Source organism: Macrotis lagotis, chromosome 1 (assembly GCF_037893015.1).
Source record: "Macrotis lagotis isolate mMagLag1 chromosome 1, bilby.v1.9.chrom.fasta, whole genome shotgun sequence".
Classification (NCBI taxonomy): Eukaryota; Metazoa; Chordata; class Mammalia; order Peramelemorphia; family Peramelidae; genus Macrotis; species Macrotis lagotis.
In genome coordinates, this window is record NC_133658.1 from 218,628,777 (window position 1) to 218,641,023 (window position 12,247).

Below are 12,247 nucleotides of genomic sequence, written 5' to 3' on the forward strand. Positions count from 1 at the left end.
GATCAGAAGTTAATGAACTACATGGACATAGAACTGAGTAGAATATAGAATGTTAGAACTAGAAGGGACTGAGAAACTCAGGGCCAGAGTTGGAAGAGATCTTAGGGATCATTTAGTTCACCTTTCATTTTAGAAGTGAAGAAACCAAGACTCAGAGTGAGGAAATGACATGTTCTTTGCCCTCAAGAAATTTAGTCTAGTTAGGAAAACAGGGGAAAAAAAGCAAACAAGACAATGTAATCAAGAACTAAATTGTGTGGCACAGATTATAAAATGAGGGACAGAAAGATTAGTGAGGTTAAAGATGGCCAAGAAAGACTTCATGGAACAATTGGAATTTGAGCTCAATCTTCAAGCTTGGATAAGCCTTATACTTGGCCAGGAAGCCAGCCAAAATTACCTATTCATTTCTTTCTCTTTCACCTATATTATTGATGGTCTTTTTTAGTCATGCCCAACTCTGTGATGCCATTTCGGGTTTCCTCAGTAAAGATACTAGAGTGGTTTGCCATTTCCTTTACCTGCTCATTTTTTTTTTTTTTTTTTTTTTTAGTTTTTGCAAGGCAATGGGGTTAAGTGGCTTGCCTAAGGCCACACAGCTAGGTAATTATTAAGTGTCTGAGGCTAGATTTGAACTCAGGTAACTCCTGATTCCAGGGCCAGTGCTCTATCCACTGTGCCACCTAGCCACCCCCACCTGTTCATTTTATAGATAAGAAAAAAAGAGATAAACGGGTAAACTGACTCACCCAAGGACACACAGCTATTAAGCATCTGAGGGTGGATTTGAACTCAGGTCTTCCTGACTCTAGGTCCGGTACTCTATACACCAAAGTCTCTAAACGTAACTAGACTCAGAAATACCACCCATTCTCTCCTTTCCTTATGAATTCTATTATTTAAAAGGCTTCCTAGAGTATTGCTAAATCTACTTGTGGTTTGAATACAGTTGTCTGCTAGCATCTCTATTTCCTGAAGATCAATTATTAAATAGGACTATGTTCAAGAGATGTTTTCAAATTTATTCTTTCTTGTTATCTTTTGTTTTTTTTTATTATCAAAATTATTTCATGATCTAGCTAATCCTTGTCTTTCTTGGAACAAAAAAAAACAATTCAGCAAAATTGGTCCACAAAGCAACTTTATTGGAAAACAAATGCATTTCATTTGTAGTCCTTCACCTCTTAACTGAGAGGAGGGAGATTAAGTTTTATGTTCTGGTTTTTGAAGTCAAAATTTGTCATTGCAATTGACCTGATTTTTGTTACCGTTTTAGTATTACTTCCAACTATTATTATAATTCAGGGATAAAATGTTTGAACTCTTCTTACTTTTATCAGTTCATAGAAGTCTTACCATGTTTCTCTGAATTCCTCATACTTGTCATTTCTTATATCACAGTATTCCATTTTGTTTAGATATCCTAATTTTTCTGCCATTCCCATTCAGTGAGTATGTAATTTATTTCTATATTTTTATATCCTCAAACTTTTATATCTAGTTTCTATCAGTAATTTTGTATGTGGAAGAACTTTCCCTCTGTTTTTAACTTCCATGTAATATATCTTTGGTAGTAGGATTCTAGATCAAAGGCTATGAACACATAAATGTCTTTTTTTTAGGGTTTTTTTTTTTTTGCAAGGCAATGGGGTTAAGTGGCTTGCCCAAGGCCACACAGCTAGGTAATTATTAAGTATCTGAGGTCAGATTTGAACCCAGGTACTCCTGACTCCAAGGCCGGTGCTTTATCCACTGCACCACCTAGCCGCCCCATAAATGTCTTTTCTAACATATTTCAAGTTGTTTTACAAAATGGTTAGACTAATTTTACAGCTTTAATAATAGTGTATTAAGGTGTACTGTTGTTGACAGTTTCTATCTTTTATCATCCTGGTCAATTTGATGGTCATGAGGTTTCACCTCATATTTTTATTTTTTATTTGAGATGTTTTTATTTGTAGTTTTCTCAATTATTTGGAGTATTTATTTTAATAACATACATTCCTCTTTCTGAAAACTGTTTATAAGCTGTCAACATATCTAATTTGAAAACCTTAATTCTAAAGCACATAAATTCTGAAATTTGCCTTCTTGAAACATTCTATTCCAAATCACCTTCCCAAATGAGTGAAAGAGAAAGATTTTTCATCAATGTTATGCACTATATCTTTCAGTTTTTAATACAACAGGGAGAAGTTGTCACCTGTATTCTCTGAATTCCAGTTTCCTCATCTGTAAGATCAGAAGGTTGGTTGAAGAAAAGATCCACAACAGCGGTGTCAAACTCAAATAGAAGGGGCCACTAAACTGTACAGGCTCCATATTGACTAAGAAAACCATATTAACATTATCTAATTTCTACTGTATTTTTATTTGTTTTAAATATTTCCATTATTTTAATCTGGTTCAAGCTGTCAGTCAGTAAGGGCTGTGAGACTGATATCTTTGTTTTACAGGCTCTCCTATATCATAGAAGATTTAGGAGAGATATGCTTCTTCAAGACCTTATTTGAGGATCTCTCCCCTGACAAAAGACCAAGCCTTTTCCTTTTTGTCTCAAAGAATAGAACTGGGAGTAGTAGGTCAAAATAATAGAGACAAATTTTGGCTAAATGTAAGAAAAATGTAAGTCCCCCAACTATTAAGAGTCTTCTCAAAGGAGAAGAGGTAGCCATGTGATCTAATGGGCTTTTCTTCATTAGAAGTCTTCAGAGAAAGCTAAATGACCACTTTTTGGAAATGTAGACAGAATTTCTATAGGAATATGGGCTTGACTAGGTAACCTCTGAGTTCACTTCCAACTACCACCCATTGAACAGTGGGCAGGTGAGCCAACCAAGCTGAAGCATCAGGGCACCCTGGGAGAGAAATAGGAGGCAACATGTACCAGGCAAGTCAAACAACCAACAGCACTTTGGCCTCCATTCCCCCACCCCCAGATTCTGATAACACAGACCAGGACTCTGAATCAAGGAGCCTTGGGGACAGCAATGCTTCCAGCTCAGTGTCTGTAACCATGGTCCTGGAAAGCAGCCTCTGTGCAGTAGTATAGGCGTGCTATTACCACAGCCACTTAAGACCTAGAAAAGAAAGTTCTTGCTACCAAAGTCCTTTGTATTGTCAAATGGTTCAACATCAGAAAATGATATGATTTTTTCCTTTTTAAATTTTATTTATTTAAGGCAATGGAGTTAAGAATGACTTGACTAAGGTCACACAGCCAGGCCATCATTAAGCATCTGAGGTCCTCCTGACTACCAGTGAGATAAGATTTTTTCAATGAAAATGACATTAAATAGGAGGCATTGTTATACACTGCCACTTCACTCTAAGGACTATGGGATTTTTCTCTCTGACTTGCATCTGAAATCTGCTCTGTGTGTTGTCTTCCCCCATTTGAATGGGAGCTCCTTGAAAGCAAGTATTTTTCTATTTATGTTCTTTGCACATAGTAAGCTCTTAATAAATACTTCATTCATGCATGCATGCATTCATTCTTCTGGCTTTGAGATCATGCTGTGACTCTATCTATGATTCATAGAGTTTAGAGCTGAGAGGGACCTTAAGGATTACCTAGTTAAATTCTTAATGTTGGGTTCATGAACTTGTTTTTAAAAAATATTTTGATAACTATATTTCTGTATAATTGGTTTTTTCTAATATTTTCTAATCTAATACATTTAAAACTATTATTCTGATAAAGGATCAATGTGGACTGTCAAAAGGGTACAGGTACAATGCTTCTAAAAAGATTAATGATCTTGGATCTACTCTAACTCCATTTTACAGATTGAGATGCAGAGAGGTAAAGTTCTAGGTTCTAGGAACAAATTTATTCCCCAGTTCATTAGATTCCGTGAGATCTTTGTTCTACTCCAGTGCTGATTCCTCTGCATAAATCGTAGATTTGGGATGAGAGACAAAGTCATTTTCTGAGGGAAGGGAATTGGAGAAGCAGAGAAAATTGTAGAGACCTATGACATGCAGTATATAGGACAGATGTAGCATATGGACATTGAACTGGGTCCAAGATTAACCAAGAGAGCAAGCTGAATTGCACTAAAATGACACTAAACTACTCCCTGAAATGAAGTTCCTTCTTTTACATGTTAAACCAGTGATGTTGTATGACTATCAGGGACATTAATTTCTGAAAAATTAAAAAATGAGTGTCATCCAGAGAACAATGGAGATGCAAATGAGTCAATACGAACAGGCTAAGGTAAAAAAAAAAGTAACATAAGAATAGTTGGAGTAAAGAATATCATCAAAGCAATAGGTGATTGAAAAAAATGAAATGGCCATGCAACAAGAACAGAACTGATAGTCCATATGCTCTTTCGGTGACCTCCTTTCAGGAGAAAGTGAAAAAAGGCCTTCAGTAGGTTGGATGAATCCCCTTTGACACGTTTATGGGAAGACATAGATGAGTCACAAAGGCAGGCATGGATGGATGGGTTGTGATCTGCATTTTGAAGGGAATGTCCACAAAGATAAAAATCACAGATCTCCCTGAGATTTGAGAATAAACTGCACTGCACTAAAGTGTAGACTTGTTTGATGTCAGGAGTCTTTGGAGGCTTTCGGAGGAGAGGACTGAAGGGAAATGCAGGGGCAGGACAAGAAAGGACTATTATTTAGAGAGGTAAGTATCTATTAGGTTCTCAATCAATAAACAAGCATTTCTTAAGGACTACTCTGTGACAGGAATTATTCTAGGTTCTGGGGATACAGAGACAAAATCAACAGCTCCTGGTCTCAAGGAGTTTATATTCTGTTGAGGATTGGGGAACATAACATGTAAGTCTATCAGTCTATAAAAAATAAATAAAAAGTTATTTGGACCAACAACTAAGGAAAACAGGAGAGGTTTTCAGGAGGTGTCATTTGTTTTGAAAGGAAGAAAAGCTTCTGAGAGTTGGGAGTTGAAAAAACGACAAAGACACTAACGCCTGAGCTAGTGCTTGGTGGGAGCAGGGTGCAGCATGCAGTGAATCTACAGCAAGACTGAAACGATAGGTTGGTGTTTTCAAAGCCAAATAGAGGAGTTGATGTTTGACTATAAAGGTAACCGGGAATCACTGGGGTTTATTAAGGAGTGACCTGGTCAGACCCGCACTTGAGGAAAATCCCCTTGTCAGCTGTGTTTAGAAAGGACTGGAAGAGACTTGAGAGCGGAAGATCAGTTAGGACGCTCTTGTCATAATTGGGGGAGAGGTGAGACGCCGCACTGGGAGTGATGAGGGCGTCGAGAGGCGAGACTCGGAGTCCAGAAAGTCTGGGGTCAAGTCAGGCCTCGAATACAAACTGGCTGCGTGCCCCGGGCCGGGCGCTGCACGTCCACGGCCACGTCCATGGCTCTGCCTTTCGAGTGAGCACCAAGAGGTGGTTCCAGCAGGGAAGCTCCCCTGACAGTTTAAAATCATCTCTGTCCAAGCAAGCAAGCAAGCAAGCAAGCAAGCAAGCAAGCAAGCAAGCAAGCAAGCAAGCAAGCAAGCCCGCCGCCTTGAGACCGATTCCGAGAGGAGAAGGAAGGCGAAGGAGCCTTTCCCGGGGCCTCTTCCCGGCTCCGGACTCTAAAGTGGGGGGGGGGGGGCTCTAAACACTCCTGTCATGTTATAACATAGTAAGTCCGAGCTCCTCCGGCCTTGCGGGAGCCTCCGCCGCTGCCTCTCCCGGGCCCTCCCGGCGCTGCCATTCCGTCACCCGGCCCTCCCGGGCTTTGTTCGGGCGGGGGGCGCCCGCCTCGACCCCTTCTGTAGCCGCAAGGCGCGTGAGGGATCCACGGCGGGGGTCACGGGGAGGAGGAGGCCGGGGCCCCCGAGCCGCCTCCGGCCGCCGCGGGGCCCCGAGAGCGCCGAGTCCGCCCCCGTGGCCGCCGCGGCGCGTCTGCTCCTCCAGCGCGGGGAGGGCGCCCGGTCCCAATCAGCGGCCTCCGCGGGCTTCCCGGCCCCCGCGGGCCCCGCCCAGGCGGCGCCGGCCAATGGGAAGGCGGGCCGGCGGCGCGGCTGGGGGCGGGGGCCCATGCGCTCGGCCAGCGCCCGGGCCGGCTCCGAGAGCCAGAAAAGCCACCCCAACCCGTCCGAGCCGCCGCTCCGGACCTCGCCAGACGCGGCCGCCGCGCGCCCGCCCGCCCGCCCGCCCGCAGCCCGGCGCGCCGCCTCCTCTTCCCCCACCCCCCGTCGGCCGCACTGTCCCAACCCGAAAGTCCAGTTCTGCGACCGGGCCGGCGGCGGCGGAGAGCGAGCGAGACCCGGGGAGCGGGAGCGCGAGATGACCCAGGAGTACGACAAGTGAGTGAGGGCGAGGGAGCCCGCGCCGCCCGGCGCGTCCGGGAGCCCGGAGCCTGCGGGAGCCCCGGGCCCGCGGGACCTGCGGGACACCCGGGCCTGCGGGACCTGCGGGAGCCCGGAGCCTGCGGTACCTGCGGGAGCCCCGGGCCTGCGGGACCTGCGGGAGCCCCGGGCCTGAGGGACCTGCGGGAGCCCCGGGCCTGCGGGACCTGCGGGAGCCCCGGGCTTGCGGGAGCCCGGAGCCCGCGGGAGCCCGGAGCCTGCGGGACCTGCGGGAGCCCGGAGCCCGGAGCCCGCGGGAGCCCGGAGCCTGCGGGACCTGCGGGAGCCCCGGGCTTGCGGGAGCCCGGAGCCCGCGGGAGTCCGGAGCCCGCGGGAGCCTGCGGGAGCCCGGAGCCCGGAGCCCGCGGGAACCTGCGGGAGCCCGGAGCCTGGAGTCCGCGGGAGCCCGGAGCCTGCGGGACCTGCGGGAGCCCCGGGCCTGCGGGACCTGCGGGAGCCCGGAGCCTGCGGGACCTGCGGGAGCCCGGAGCCTGGAGTCCGCGGGAGCCTGCGGGAGCCCCGGGCCTGCGGGAGCCTGCGGGAGCCCGGAGCCCGCGGGAGCCCGGCCGCCGCCTCCCGTCGGAGAGGTGCGGAGAGAGCGCGAGGAGCCCCGGCCCGGGAGCAGCCTCTCCTCCCCTCCCGCTGCTGCTGTCAGCCCGGCCGGCTGGGCTCCCAGGCGCGGCGCCGGCGGTGCAGGTGGGCCGGCGGGGTGCGGGCTGAGGCTGCGGGCCCCGCGCCCCCGTCCCACGGCCCCCTCCGCCTCGCCCGGCCGGGGAGCCTGGTCTAGACGCCCGGCCCGAGGGCGCGGCGCCCCCGCCAGTCCCGCCCGTCCGCCGCGGGGCCCCGCTCCCAGGTCGGTGGGCTTGGAGGCGGCGGCCTCGGACCGAGCCGCCTCCGCCGGCCCCCGCCTCTCGCCGCCACAGACACCCCCCCCCCCCGATTCTTTGTCTCATTGGAACCGACTCGGGGAGACGCTTGGCTTTGGGGAAACTCGACACCTGGGAGGCGCCGCCGAGCGCCCGCGTGCGTCCCCGGGGCCCCGCAGCCCCGCGCCCCCACCCTACCCCCATTTTAAGGTCATTGCAGAAGGACAGCCCCCCGCTGGCCTCGGGGACAGGAGCTCGCGGCCCCCGGCCGTCCGCCCTCCCTTCTGAAAGCCAGGGTTGGGGTTCGAGCCGGCGGGAGACCGAAGCAGCGTCCCGCCAGGCGCCTGTGCCCATGGCTTAGCCCACTGTGGCTGGAGGGCTGCGCCGCGGCTGAGCGCCCGGGCCTGCTGAGCTTAAGCCGATGTGCGGGTGGGCGCGGCGAAAAGCCTGCCTTCCCCTCCTGCGCCCCGGAGCAGCCCATGGATGTCTTTGAGACGCCCCCCAGCCGGGAAGGTGGACTTATCCAGGCGATCCGAAGTGCCTACATTCAAGGACTGCCCTGGAGTACAGTGACAACAGGGGTGACTTTTTGGTGTGTGTTCTGGTGGCCTCCTTCCCTGGTTTTCTGTGGAAAAAGTTGCGTTTAGTTTTTAAATTTTTTTACAAAGTTCTGATTTTATTACTTGCATCATTGGTGGTCATTACAGATTACTCAGATCTGCACTATCAAAAGCATAAAACTTCTAAACTGGGTAACTGGCTAGAAAGTACTATATTTCCAAAGATGTCTTTAGATTTACATCAGTTGATCAATGTACAACATGGAAACAATGTAAAGACTGACAAATTGCCTTCTGTGGGGGTGGGGTGGGGGGAAGGAAGTAAGATTGGGGGGAAAAATTGTAAAACTCAAAATAAATAAAATCTTTAGATTTACATCCGTTATGAAAAGAAAATTTTTTATTGTTTTGAAAAAAGCCAAATAACTTTTAAAAATTGCCATCTAACATAAATTTGGCAAATTGTTGAAAGCTTTCCTTTTTTTGCACTAGACTAAGAATCCTAAATTCAACACATTATAATGGATTTTGCAAAATTTACCATAAACACAAGTAAACAAATATTTCAGTGTTTTGTTAGTCTGTGTTGAATACCTATAAATAACCCATAAGTAAATGGAATAAAATCTTTACTATTTATGTAAGTATTGATTGATTTCTAGTTTAAGTCATAATGAGGAAGACACCCTTTGAGGGATTTAGCAATCTGAAGTATTTTTTGTGAAAAGTATAAATGTGAAACTTACAAAAAACTTTTGATTGTTTTCTGATTGGAAAAACCATTGAGAAAAAGGAAAGTAAGGAAGGTAGAAAAACTAGCATTTCAGGAATGGAAGAATCTATGCTGTCATAACACTTTCTGAAAGTTATTTTGATTATTAATAATAGCCTAATTATATAAGAATAATCACTTAATGTATGACTTGGTTCATTAATTGTACCCAGCTCTATTATTGTCAAGGAAATGCCCACTCTCGACAATTTTAATTTAAAAAAATAATTTTCAGTGTTTTTTTAATTTATTAAGAAATAGACAATATGCTGGACAAAATTTCTTCCCAACTAATTGATGTTCCTAAGACTTGATGCTTGGGTGTAAGTAAAACAATGAACTTGAGATTTATAATTCATCTAAATTCAGAAGCCAATAGTCTGCCCTTTATTCACACCACCCTGTTGCTTTCATCCCCTTTCCCATCCTCATCCCCATCCCCCAACCCCAATCCAGGATAGTCTCATTTTCCCAAATGAATCTATAGCTCTGTTTTTTAAAGGGTTTGGGTGGCTGCCAAACCCTACACTTTGTTGATAGCTTTAAAAGATAATCTTTCTACACTCACTCTTTAAGTAGGTAGGTTACCTTTAGGCCATTCACACATTTCATTTGAGTGTTGCAATGAGAAATGAGTCTTATAAACACCTGTAATGCTTAAATTTGCTGGTTCCCAGATTAGTGATTATTCAGTATAGTTCTTATCATTTTCACTTTATAAATTTGTTTTTCTTCTTTAAGAGTCTTCTTTCTACACTTCTGGGGATTTAGTTTTCTATTTCTTGGATATTTGCAGTATGTTTCCATTATTAAATAATGCCAACTGTATAATGGTTGAGACTGTTTACCTTTCAGTTTTTTTTTTTGGAATCAGTAGTGTTTGTTTTAATCTGCTAAAATAAATTTTAATCTGCAATACAGTCAAAGCACAGGGAGAAGGGAAGACTTTAGTGAAGCTTATTTTACTGCAGTATTAAAACTTTACATGTGTTATCCAGTGTGATAAATGAGAGAAGACTTTTTTTTAAAGATACATTCATTGGCTCTGAATGTACTGTTATAGGTTATTGAATGTTTATCTCTAAGATAAGTAGTTGAACTGTCTTGCCAGAAAATTACACTGCTTTGCTGATTTACAGTCCCCTTTGGCCACATTCCATGTTGAATCTTCAGGGAATCAGCAGCATACCTACAACTTTCTCATATACTGCCCCCCCCCCCCAGGATTTAATGAAATATCTTTTTTTTCTTTCCATTCCTATCCCACTAATCTTTTGGCAGAAGGGGATAGAAAAGTGTTGAAGGCATGGAAACTGACAGGAAAGAGCAAGAAAATAAATTGTAGCAGTGTGTTGATAGAGCTACTCAGATTCCAATAGAATATAATTGGTGACTACATGGTGCCCAAAGAAAATGAATGTTCTGTTGTTGTCATACCATATCCTTATGTCTGTTTATGGTGAATATTTGAATAAGAAGGCATTCTCTTACATGGTTTGGCAAACTATCCAGTTTATGTTGGGTTCCAAGTATGGGTTAGCTACAGGTTCCCATGATGTCTAAATACTCTGTATTCTACTGGGGTGGCCTCTGGGGCTATATTTAAGTGGGCTGTTCTGTTTGATGATATCTGGCTTTAAATTGACTCACCTGGGTTTATGGGGCAAAAGAATTTCAAGATTTTCTTACTGTTTTTTGGTTGCCTTTTTTTTTCATCTTGTAGCATGCCAAGTAGTTTTATTTTTTCTAATTTTTGATTTTAAAGCAAAAGGCCAGTGTTGGTTCTTCAAAATGAAGCACTCTATCAACAGCGTCGCCCTTACACCAGTGAAGATGAAGCTTGGAAATCTTTCCTGGAAAACCCTCTTACTGCAGCCACCAAAGCGATGATGAGTATCAATGGAGATGAAGACAGTGCTGCTGCTCTGGGTCTGCTCTATGACTATTATAAGGTAGCTCTCTCTCCTTGTTAAAGGCTTAACAACAGCTCAAGATGCAGTAGATTAAACTGTATATAAAACAGTAATTTACTGGTAGAATATAATGCAAGTTACTCTGTAGTGACTATAAATAACCTAATGAGTACTTTGAGTTAATGTGGTTCAAAGCTGAAAATCTGCCATCAGAGAATCAAAGGATTGTTTTAAAAACTTATGAAGTAACCAATTGCTCTAGTACCTTTCTTTACAAGTGAAAGATGAAGCTGTTACAAAAGATGATATAGTAGGTGGGTTCTCTTGATATACATACTGTAGAAGGGAGTCTTAGCTTTGATGACAGTTATCAACCAATGAACAAACACTTATATGTGGCACAGTGGATGGAATACCACCCTGAGTCAGGAAGACCTGAGTTCAAATCCAGCCCCAGTCACTAACTGGCTGTGTGCTCCTAGGCAATTCACTTAAACTTTGCCTCAGTTTCCTCATCTGTCAAATGAGCCGGAGAAGGAAATGGCAAACCATTTCCGTATCTTTGCCAAGGAAACCCCAAAAGGAGTCAGGAGAGACTAAACAAACAACAGCAAATCAGGAACTGTACTGAGCCCTGGGGATATAAAGACCAAATAAAATTATTGCTCTAGAATAATTATTGCTACTGATTTCCTGAAGATTGGGCAACTAAAAGAGGACTATGATTCTTACATGGTATAAACTTATTTTATTTTCCTCTAATCAAGGTGATTATTTTTTTGATGATATTACAGTGTCCTCTGTTATCCATAAAGGAGCCCTGGAGTTCAAATGCTGTCTCTGACACAGGACAGCTTTGTGACTATAGACAAGTTATTGAGATTACTCTCAGTGACCTATATAACTCTTTACAACTGTGAAATGCAGAAAAATTGCTTTTGCGAGTGTATGGAAGGAGTTTCTAATACTAACGAAATCACAGGACCAATCTAAAAATATCTAAAAATATCACAAATCAGTAGTCTACTAAATATGAAAGAAGAATTAATTCATTTTTGTTGTTCCAGACTTCTCAGTTTTATCAACTATGGGTTATTCTGCTGTCTGTATTTAGAGTCATGTAAGATTCCCTTCATTGATCTTCTTTGTTGTCCTTCATCTGAAGATGATGCTACTACTCACTCACTAGGAGAGCATATACTTTTGATTATTTTTCTCATAATGGTAATTAAAAAAAACTTTTGCTAGTTCAGTATTAAGCACCAAGACTTTGATCTGGTTCCTCTTCTCTTTCCATGTTCTCACTCAGTGACTTCATCATCTCACATGGGTTTAATTTTCATCTCTATGTTTATGACTCACATATCAGGATATCTGACCCCAGTTTCTCTCCTGAACTTCAAAGTATCACCAACTACCTATCGGGTATTTCACACATAACATGTCCAAAAGCAATCTTTTCACTACTTCTTTCCTGAACAGACATATTTTCTGAAATTTCCTATTTCTGTCCTAGGTGACCCTATCCTCTCAATTACCCTAGTTTGAAATCTATGTGTCATTCCAGACTTCTCTCTTTTCTTTACCCTACATATCTAATCAATTGCCAAATGTTTCTACCTTCATAATATCTCTTGCATCCTCTCCTCTCTATTCATTCAGTCTCCAGACACCATCTTAGTTCAAGCCTTCATCACCTCTTGCCAGAACTCTTTCAGTAGCCTCCTAAATGATCCCTCTCTGTCTCTTTTCTCCTTCACATAAGCTGCTAAAGTCATTTCCCTAAAACTAATGTCTGATC

At 44.3% G+C, this 12,247-nt stretch overlaps 1 protein-coding gene across 4 annotated transcripts in view; it reads left to right on the forward strand.

Moving 5' to 3' along the window:
- The first annotated feature begins 6,184 nt into the window (after positions 1 to 6,184).
- GRHL1 (grainyhead like transcription factor 1) overlaps positions 6,185 to 12,247 on the forward strand; it is an 87,108-nt gene continuing 81,045 nt past the window's right edge. For 2 of the 4 annotated variants that reach the window (XM_074209652.1, XM_074209649.1), the window contains exons 1-2: positions 6,185 to 6,293; positions 10,299 to 10,485. In XM_074209652.1, the coding sequence (XP_074065753.1) occupies positions 6,274 to 6,293; positions 10,299 to 10,485 (207 nt within the window). In that variant the 5' untranslated portion in view covers positions 6,185 to 6,273. Of the gene's footprint in view, positions 6,294 to 7,600; positions 7,794 to 10,298; positions 10,486 to 12,247 lie in introns of those variants that run through there. The other 2 variants (XM_074209651.1, XM_074209650.1) reach the window with 1 other exon arrangement.